The following is a 10,871-nucleotide window of genomic DNA, read 5'->3' on the forward strand; positions in this document are numbered from 1 at the left end:
GTTGTTTATTCTGGTTTCTCCAAGATTGGGATTCTAGCAGCTTTGGGGTGGGTACAACAGTGTTCTGCACTTGTTCTCTCGTATATTCCTACAGTACATATTCTGTTCTCCGGTACAATATGTGATTCAATTGTGGGGCTACTTGCACGCGGTACACAAAAATAATACCCTGAACAAGCTGCTGGGGAAATCCAGAGTTTGGACAATATGTTTTAGGCCCTGTTTAATTTCCCAAAAAAAAATTACACCTTGTCAGATCGAACGGTTAAACACCTACATGAAGTATTAAATATAGGCTAAAAAATAATTTATTGCACAGATTGCGACTAATTTGCGAGGCAAATCTTCTAAACTTAATTGTTCCATGATTTGACAATATGGTGCTACAGTAAACATTTGCTAATAATGGATTAATTATGCTTAATAAATTCGTCTCACGGTTTACTGATGGATTATGTAATTAGTTTTTTTTTTATTAGTGTCAAAACACCCTATGCAACACTTTATATAATATCCGATGTGACACGCCAAAATTTTACACCCTAAATCTAAACACCCCCTTATTCATAGGTACACCTGGCATAACATGCATACCCACTAGGGTACTAGGTGTTCCTTTTTAATGACGATTTAATGGATCATGGACATGTATTATGAAGCTAAAAATTATGGTTGATGGATTATGTGTGTGTTATTGGTGCCACAATTTCAAAATCAAGATTTTTATGCGCATGATTAAACATAAGACCTTAAAATTAAAACCACACATAATAAAATGTCACTACACTATCAGGTGTGTATCGGAAGCTCAGAGACCATATCCTTAATTCCATTTATTGATCTCCAGTCTCCACCTAAGCCTCTCTAAATTCTTCATTGTTGTATACCTCGACAGGCACATCACGTTGAAATTGCTAATGCGCGGCTAGTCGCGCGCGCCCTCCCGCGCGGCGAGGCACGTGGCGCGCGCCGAGAGGGCCACGGCGGCAGCGCGTGCGTAGGGTGGGGCCCGCACGATTTTCTTTTTTTTTTCCTTGTTCGGTTTCTCCTTTCCGGTTTTCTTTCCTTTTTTTTCTTTCCCTTTTTTCCTTTTCGGTTTTTTACATATACGTATACAAACTTTTTATATATATGTATACAAAGCTTGTATACGTGTATATAAAGTTTGTATACGTATGTATAAATCCTTTGTATACGTCATATATAAAGTTTGTATATGTGTATAGAAACTTTATATACACGTTCGTATCTAAGGTTTGTATACTTGTATACGTATACACATGATGTGTTTTTTTTATTATTTTTAATACGTACATCTACAAAGTTTGCATATTTCATATACAAAGTTTGCACACATCATATACAAAGTTTATACACATTGTATACAAAGTTTATATATGTGTATATTTTTTTATACATAAAAATATATATTTGTTAGTAGTAGTAGTATAGTAGTCCTAGTAGTAATAGTAGTATAGTAGTACTACTACTAGTAGTAAATACTAGTAGTACTAGTAGTACTAGTGTACTATACTAGTAACAGTAGTAGGGCGACGCGCGCCTACCCCACGCGCGGTCAGTCGCGCATTAGGCGCCCGTAGGGTAATCCTAATGGGCGGTGATCGCTCACTCCCCTCCCCAGTGATCACGTGCCCCTCCACCTGTACTACTTTACCTCCCCTTTTTCTCTTACTACTACACCATAAAAATTTAAATTAAATTCAAATTTGAAACGGGTATGTAAACTTTTTACTTATAAACTTTGGGTCTATAAACTAATATTTGAATTTAAATCAAACTTTAGCTGTATAAACTTTAGATGTATAAAAATACTATATATAGAAAATATTTATATTTGAATTCAAATTCAAATTTGAATCGGATATAATTCAAATTTAAATTTGAATCGGGTATGTAAACTTTTGACTTATAAACTTTATGTGTATAAACTTTAGATGTATAGAAATACTGTATATAAAAAATATTTGAATTCAAATTCAAATTTGAATCGGATATACAAACTTTTGACTTACTATAAACTTTGGGTCTCTGAACTTTAGATGTGTAAACTTGAGGTGTATAAACTTTAGATGCATAAATTTACTAAAATAGGAAAGTAATGCGGTGCCAAAAAAGAAAACCAGGTGGAGGGAGGGAGGGGGAGGGGGGGAGCGAATTGATCGCTATCCCCGTCGCCAGGCGAGCGATCGCCCATTAGCCGTTTCGCATTACGTAGACACCAATCTATTAAGTTTGGCCCAAAATAATTTTATCTGGCCTTGTGCAAATTAAACTATGTATGGAAGTCTAATGACATTCTTTGCCTTCTAACATTTTTTTAATCAAGTTTATGCCTTAATTACCACTACCAATAAAATAAACAGTTACACATATTCATCAATTGAATTTTTTCCGTTACTTTTTCTTTCATCTCCCCTTCTGATGTCCTCAATTCATCGTGAAACCCGTTTCTAGCCAGGCAGGCAGCAATGCAAATCATCGTGGAACTAGTTAATAGCTGGTGACCTCAATTTGTTTTCGCGCGCGAGGCAGAGGCATTATTCTTTCTACTGAAGTTACCATCACGGGCTGTCACCGATGGTTTTCTTGATCTTTCGCTAGCTACCGTGTTTGCTCCTCATATGGTGCGTAAATAACTCCTTCCCTAGGCTTATTAGTCCATTCCAATAAGTTTTAATTTTACTCATGAATAAATACTCATATGCTACTATTTTGTCCCCTCTTCATGTGTTCTTTGTTTCTCTGGTCTTCTAACTATAATCTGACACACTTCAATTTTTGCCTATATCATAAACATATATATATATATCTTGCTGATTTTTTTATCAATGTTCCTACGGAGTAGGAGTACTACCTTAATCACTGCAACCAATAAAATATTTTTTTCAGTTAATTCTCGAGTAATATATCTTGCTATTTTTTTTATAGAAGGCCTGAAAAGCCTAATTTATAAGCATGGAAGTGATGAATGTCATCAATCTTTCTTTCTAATGACCTGGCTCAAACCAAGAGCACTTGGAAACACATTACCCAATCCAACCAGCAATTAGAATTTTTCAAAGTTATAGAAAAAAGTTGAAAGATATATTTAAATCACAGCTATTAGTTGCACCTAATGTTCAAGTGATGTACAAATTTAGAACAATATATACGTGTATATAGTACAAGCAGTTAGATGCATGTTACACCTAACGTATTCTATCTATCATACAGAAGTCTCGCAGCAACACGCGTGATCTCTCACTAGTTATCCTATACAATCCATTGCACCAAGGTATGACAAAACTACTCCCTCCGTTTTAGACTATAAGTCGTTTTGACTTTGGTTAAAGTCAAACAACTCTAAATTTGACTAAATTTGCAGGAAAAAGTAGTAACATTTTTAACCCAAGACAAATATATTATAAAAATATACCCAATTATAGATTTAATGAAACTAATTAGGTATTGTACAATATTACTTCCAAACTTGATAAAACTTAGAGTGTTTGACTTTGACCAGAGTCAAAACGACTTATAATCTGAAACAGAGGGAGTACATAGGTAAAGATTTTGTATTGTAACTCACGGTGAATCTTATACTCCCTCTGTCCCAAAATATAACCATTTTTAGCATAGTGTCAAGTCAACTATTTTTAACTTTGACTATTAATAAAAAAAATAAAAAAATATCAATCATGTGAAATTGATGTTACTAGATTTATCATTAATTAAACTATAATAATATACCATTCTTTTTATTTAAAACACCTTATTTTTATAGATATTATTGGTCAAAATAGCATCTCGAAAACTGTGTCGAGTCTAAAAATACTTATATTTTGGGACGGAGAGAGTAAGTTTTTTATTTCATCTTTTTTTCTAAAGAAAACAAACCCATGATCCTCCTACGGCTGCCAAGTTCATTGCGGTGGCAAAAGCACTCCTTATGGTGCCCGGCCACGTTATGTTGCAGCGATGGCATATGGCACGATGGTAGTGTTCGAGCACATCATGAACGTTGCTTTGGGGGAATGGTCTACTTGGTGGATTTCAGTTTCAATGCGTGCTTAAGCGTGGTTTGCGCCAATACGATAACACATATTTTGTGCTATGCTTTGTTTTATTTCGTCAAGGAACGAGATGATGCATTGGATCGGAGATGAAATAGGATGGGGTTGAACAACTTTCATTCTGATGTTTAATTTATAGTTCGGTTTAGCCTTTTTTTGCTAACTGGTTTTTCTCAATTTAGAAATAAGTTACAATAACCTATCACTTCATAAGATATTTTATAAAACTGCATTAATAGCAAACAATTTTATCAGAAAGCTTATACTAGTAACTAGTGTATATATCCCTGTATATATGTGTATATGACACATGTGCCTAACTTGCAGAAGCATGCATGAATATTGCATATGTAACATGTAGGTCCAAACTTGTAAAAAGAAGATGTGGTCCTATGATAAATACTGTTGCTTGTTTGAAATGTCTTGCAACAAATTGATAGTTTTGATGAAATAGTTGTAGTTTTCTAAAATTTTGACCTAAATTTCCTCTGTAGTGAATGGTTTTGGCATGGCAGAAGCTAACTAAAATTTGCATATTTGGACACATATTATTTGATATTTTAGATTAATATAATAAACATTGAATCCATGAGGATGGTGGGGTGGACACCAGCATACCTAAGAAAATAAAAAAGAAGTTATGGTATAAACTATGTATCAATGGCCCAAAAGATTTGATGGGATACTGCACAAACTGAACTACAAGAGGCACGAACCAGCTTTGTGGGCATAATAGCAAGAAGAAAAATAAATATTAGGCAAAATATAAAAAGAAAAATATTAGGCAGATTTCACGAGAAAAAAAGCAAAAATATTCGGCCTTAAATTTTCGAATTAACTTGGTCTAATTTTTTTTTTGCTACCATTATATATGGCTTATGATGGTTTAAAAAAACGTGAATATTAAGGAAAGACCTAATATCAAATAAATATAAGAGGTGATGTTTCGAATCTATACCAACTAGTCCACTACCTTGTGAAGCTAGCCAGAAGATCTCTGGGCGTTTCTCTGTCTTACGATGGTTAACACATCGTCGTCATGGCACCAAAATTAGCTAGACAATGTTTGCTCTAGTCACTCGAAATTATTATCCTAATAGAGAAAAAAAAGAAAGCATTATATCGTGTGATATAAATAGTTCATATTACAATCTGGTTGATCGATTTATATAATTGTATATAAGATGTGATTGTACTTAATTTAGTTAGCATAATTTACATGATACTATCTACTACCTAAAATAGATCTTAACACGCATTTGCACATGCCACGCTGCTAGTTAAAGTGATACAATAACAAAAATATTTCTTGTAGTGTAACACTTAATTGAATTCAATCTCCAACTTGATTGTGAAGTACAAAACCATAGGTCCAGAGTAGTGAAAGCAATATAAGGGACTTGGAAAAAAAAAACCACCCTCGAAAACGTTTGCTCTAGTCACTCAAAATTATTATCTTAATAGAGCAAAAAAGAAAGCATTATATCGTGTGATATAAATAATTCATATTACAATCTGATAGATCAATCTATATATAATTGTATATAAGATATGATTGTACTTAATTTAGTTAGCATAATTTGCATGATACTACCTACTACCTAAAATAGATCTTACCACGCATTTGCACAGGCCACGCTGCTAGTTAAACTGATACAATAACAAAGGTATTTCTTGTAGTGTAACACTTAATTGAATTCAATCTCCAACTTGACTGTGAAGTACAAAACCAGAGATCCAGAGTAGGGAGAGCAATATAAGGGACTTGGAAAAAAAAACCATTCTCTCGCCTTTTCTTCTCCTGTCATTAATATGAACTTGATTTTTATAAATGTGATGAACTACGCCAAGACTATGCACGCAACTATTTCCAGACATCTGGTATTGATTTCATATTCAAACCAACGTGCTTTCGACCTGTTCATTGGGTTGGTGGTCACGGCTGATATTTCACCACTTCCTGAGATATTCATATAATCAGTATGGTGACATAGCCGTGGATGACACGGCATTCGTATGTAGCACTGCTATCCAAATCGAATACATACAAGTTTGCTAGACCCGCTGCTCTGTCAACGAACGAATCCTGACCGCAGAAACAAATTCTGGAAGAACCAAAATGAATTTGTGGAACGAGAATCTTGAAAGGTAAACCGTTCATGTGCTCAAAGCTTATCTGCATACAAGCCTTCGAGACCGGTCGCGGCTGTCGCATATCAGCGCAGAATTTCTCTGTCCGGTTCCGGCTGAAAAGTAGGGGGATAGATGAATAGTACGGCCATCGGATTCGAGGTTCGAGCTGGACATGCCGCAACAACCTTGTCCAGATCAAACAGGGACAGCAGCGTTTGGTGATGAGCCGACGAGGTGAAAAGTTGCAGTAACTGGCAGGTTTGACGGACTCCAGGTCTTGCCTCTAGTGGCGGTCAAGCTGAGATAAGGAGTGACAATTAAGTGAGTGGATGCGACAATGCTGTAAAACCGTTTTTAAACCCCCGGGACCTGGGAGGCTGCTGAGCAAAGTTCAGAGTTCACAAACCACCACACCCAGCGGCACCATAGACACCAAGCAGAACAGGCTGCTGAGCTCCGGCCGACCGAAGGTGCTCCATTCTCTCTCCTCATCATTATTGATATTTGCAGGATCGATCACTTGAGGTAAATCATAGAAGCTCAAAGTGAAGTGCGAATATTTTTGAAAAATTGAGTTTTGTTCTGCTTTTAAGCTTTGAAAAGTCAGATGTGTTCGTGGATGATCACATAAGCGACCATTTGCCTCGATCGGTTAGCATAGGCAGCATGCCATAATGTTCATGGTTGTATATTTTTGCAGGTAACATGGGCCTCACGTGTGATACACAAACTGCAAAACTGGCCATTATACTACTAGCATTCATACTGCTATGTCATGGGATTGGCAACGTCGATTGCCGTGGGAACAGAGCCGATCAGCTCTCACTGCTTGATTTCAAGAAGGGCATCACCAACGATCCATATGGAGCCTTGGCCACTTGGAACACCAGCACACATTTCTGTAGGTGGCAAGGTGTCAAGTGCACCTCCACTGGGCCATGGCGCGTCATGGCGCTCAATCTCTCCAGCCAAAGTTTGACAGGCCAAATAAGGTCCTCTCTCGGAAACCTATCCTTCCTTAATATACTTGACCTCGGCGATAATAACTTACTTGGCTCCTTACCTCGCCTTGGCAATCTTAAGCAACTTCAGGCACTCTATCTGTATAAAAACAATTTGACAGGGATAATTCCTGATGAACTTACAAATTGTTCCAGCTTAACGTACATAGACCTCTCAGGAAATGCCCTAACTGGTGCACTTCCTCCAAATTTAGGCTCTCTGTCCAATCTAGCTTATCTTTATCTTTCTGCGAACAAGCTAACTGGAACCATCCCGCAGGCCCTTGGCAACATCACCACCTTGGTAGAAATCTATCTTGATACAAATCGATTCGAAGGGGGCATTCCAGACAAGCTTTGGCAATTGCCGAACTTGACAATTTTGGCCCTAGGTCAAAACATGCTATCGGGTGATATCCCATTTAACTTCTCCAGCCTTTCTCTTCAACTTTTAAGCTTGGAATACAATATGTTCGGCAAGGTATTGCCACAAAACATTAGTGATATGGTACCTAATCTCCAAATTCTTCGCTTGGATTACAATATGTTCCAAGGTCAAATCCCATCTTCTCTAGGAAATGCTTTGCAGCTAACAGAAATAAGTATGGCAAACAACTACTTCACCGGGCAAATTCCTAGCTCTTTCGGAAAGCTTTCTAAACTCTCCTATATTAGTCTCGAAAATAATAGCCTAGAGGCTTCTGATGGCCAAGGCTGGGAGTTCCTACACGCGTTGAGAAACTGTAGTAATCTAGAACTGTTGTCACTGGCTCAAAATCAGCTACAAGGAGAAATACCGAATTCAATTGGGGACCTTCCGCTCAAACTTCAACAGCTAGTGCTGAGTGAAAATAAGCTATCAGGAGAAGTTCCAGCAAGCATAGGAAACCTTCAGGGCCTGTTTAGGTTAAGTCTAGATTTGAACAATCTTACTGGCAAAATAGATGAGTGGGTTCCAAAGCTTACAAAACTGCAAAAATTACTTCTCCACAGGAACAACTTTAGCGGGTCGATTCCATCGTCTATAGCAGAGCTTCCTCGTTTGTCAACGCTTTCACTAGCATATAATGCATTTGATGGTCCCATACCATCCTCATTGGGAAACCTTTCAGGACTCCAGAAGTTATATCTAAGTCATAATAATCTCGAAGGTGTCATACCTCCAGAGCTTAGTTACCTTAAACAACTAATAAATCTAAGTTTATCAGAAAACAAGCTTACTGGGGAGATCCCTGGCACTTTGAGCCAGTGTAAAGACCTGGCAAACATCCAAATGGGCAATAACTTCCTTACTGGCAATATCCCAGTAACTTTTGGCGACCTAAAGAGCCTGGGCGTACTCAATCTTTCCCATAACAGCTTGTCGGGCACAATTCCGACTACACTAAATGATCTACCAGTCATGAGCAAACTGGACCTTTCATACAATCGTCTCCAAGGAAAAATACCAATGACTGGAATATTTGCAAATCCTACTGTTGTTTCGGTCCAGGGAAACATAGGACTATGTGGAGGAGTGATGGATCTCCGTATGCCCCCATGCCAAGTTGTTTCCCAGAGAAGAAAAACACAGTACTATTTGATTAGAGTATTGATCCCTATATTTGGCTTCATGTCACTCATATTAGTGGTCTACTTCTTACTTCTTGAGAAGATGAAGCCAAGAGAAAAATATATATCCTCGCAATCTTTTGGTGAGAATTTCCTTAAAGTCTCATATAATGATCTAGCTCAAGCCACAAGAAACTTCTCGGAGGCTAACCTTATTGGCAAAGGAAGCTATGGTACGGTGTACAGAGGTAAGTTGAAGGAATGTAAGTTGGAAGTAGCCGTGAAGGTTTTTGACCTTGAGATGCGAGGTGCCGAAAGAAGCTTCATATCGGAATGTGAAGCTCTCAGAAGCATTCAACATAGAAATCTTCTTCCAATCATAACTGCATGCTCGACCGTGGACAGTACGGGCAACGTTTTCAAAGCTTTAGTTTACGAGTACATGCCTAATGGCAACTTGGACACTTGGATACATGACAAAGAGGGTGGGAAAGCTCCCGGACGTTTGGGTTTAAGACAAACAATTAGCATATGTGTTAACATAGCCGATGCACTGGACTATTTACACCATGAATGCGGAAGAACAACTATCCATTGTGATTTGAAACCCAGCAATATACTTTTAGCTGATGACATGAATGCTCTTTTGGGAGATTTTGGCATTGCAAGATTTTATATCGACTCTTGGTCGACATCAACAGGTTCGAATAGTACAGTCGGTGTTAAGGGTACCATAGGGTATATTCCTCCAGGTAATTAATATGGCTACTTCTGAGTTCAGTTTCAGCTTTTGTTATAGACAGCTAAATAGATAACTGTACTTTCTCTTCATACCTATGTAGAGTACGCGGGAGGTGGTCATCCATCTACTTCTGGGGATGTTTATAGTTTCGGGATAGTGATCCTGGAGCTTATAACAGGAAAAAGACCGACTGATCCTATGTTCAAAGACGGACTCGACATTATCAGCTTTGTCGAGAGTAACTTTCCACACCAGATATTTCAAGTGATTGATGCTCGACTCGCAGAAAAGTCCATGGACTCCAATCAAACAAATATGACACTGGAAAATGCTGTCCACCAGTGCTTGATATCTCTGCTACAACTTGCGCTTTCTTGTACGCGCAAATTACCAAGTGATCGCATGAACATGAAACAAATAGCCAACAAGATGCATTCAATCAAGACGACATATGTTGGATTGGAAGCTAAGAAATATGGTCCGGCATGTAATGAACAAGATGCATGAAACCCCACGCGTTATTACAGGCGACCCTGAGTCGCGCACAACAATTGCAACATATTGATAAGTGTATAGTCCAACAAGAAGAAAATGGTTCTTGTGTGTTAGAAGTTAAGATAATTAAGGTGATAATATGAAGCACCAAAGCGTACCTTCTAACGGTGATAATATGAAGATTGGTGATTGTGACTTTATGTCATGGTTTATTTATAACAATATATTACTTCAATAATGTAATAGTATATGTATACGTAGATAATGATGTTGTACCTAGCATGATCTTGTATTATATGCAAGTTGAACTAATAAAAAACCATTTCTGCAGGCACCCCTGCTTTATTTTCATAAACGATCCAAAAGAAAACCAGCTTGTAAAAATGTGAAGAGAATCCTCTGTCAGGACTTATAAGAAAACCGGTTTTCATAGGTGGACACTTAAGCCGCACACATGTGAAAATGACCTCAATTTCACATGCAGGTAGCTTAAGTGTACATCGTAGCATTTTCACAGGTGAGCGGCTTAATCTACTTACCTGTGAAAATCAGTTTTCCAAAAAAAAAAACATATCTACACCTAACTTTTTTCATATAAAGTGCGATGAATATAAGCTTTATGTCAAACTTGTACATCTTGACGAGGTTTACAACTTTATAAATGACAACTTTTTCATTTGAGATTATTTAGAGGTCCAAAAAGTTACGACAAGATCTTATAGATCTATTTTTATAAATCTCAAATCTATATTTCAAACGACCTCCAATGAGGGATGTCGAGCTCAACCAGACCTACAACTTCGTAAGTGATGATATTTTCATTTAAGATCATTTAGAAGATCAAATGAGCATTTCAAGTTTCGGGGAGGTGAAGTC

At 37.4% G+C, this 10,871-nt stretch overlaps 1 protein-coding gene across 2 annotated transcripts; it reads left to right on the forward strand.

Annotated features, from left to right (window-relative positions):
- Positions 1–6,286: 6,286 nt before the first annotated feature.
- On the forward strand, positions 6,287–10,343 carry LOC4329983 (receptor kinase-like protein Xa21). 2 transcript variants are annotated; one of them, XM_015767468.3, is made up of 3 exons: positions 6,287–6,676; positions 6,907–9,510; positions 9,601–10,343. In XM_015767468.3, exons 2-3 carry the CDS (start codon positions 6,912–6,914, stop codon positions 10,005–10,007), a joined length of 3,006 nt encoding a protein of 1,001 aa, XP_015622954.1. In that variant the 5' UTR covers positions 6,287–6,676; positions 6,907–6,911; the 3' UTR covers positions 10,008–10,343. The 2 variants fall into 2 exon arrangements, with proteins under 2 accessions (XP_015622954.1, XP_015622953.1); XM_015767467.3 differs by having other exon boundaries at positions 6,584–6,731.
- The last annotated feature ends 528 nt before the right edge of the window (positions 10,344–10,871 follow it).

Source organism: Oryza sativa, chromosome 2 (assembly GCF_034140825.1).
Source record: "Oryza sativa Japonica Group chromosome 2, ASM3414082v1".
Classification (NCBI taxonomy): Eukaryota; Viridiplantae; Streptophyta; class Magnoliopsida; order Poales; family Poaceae; genus Oryza; species Oryza sativa.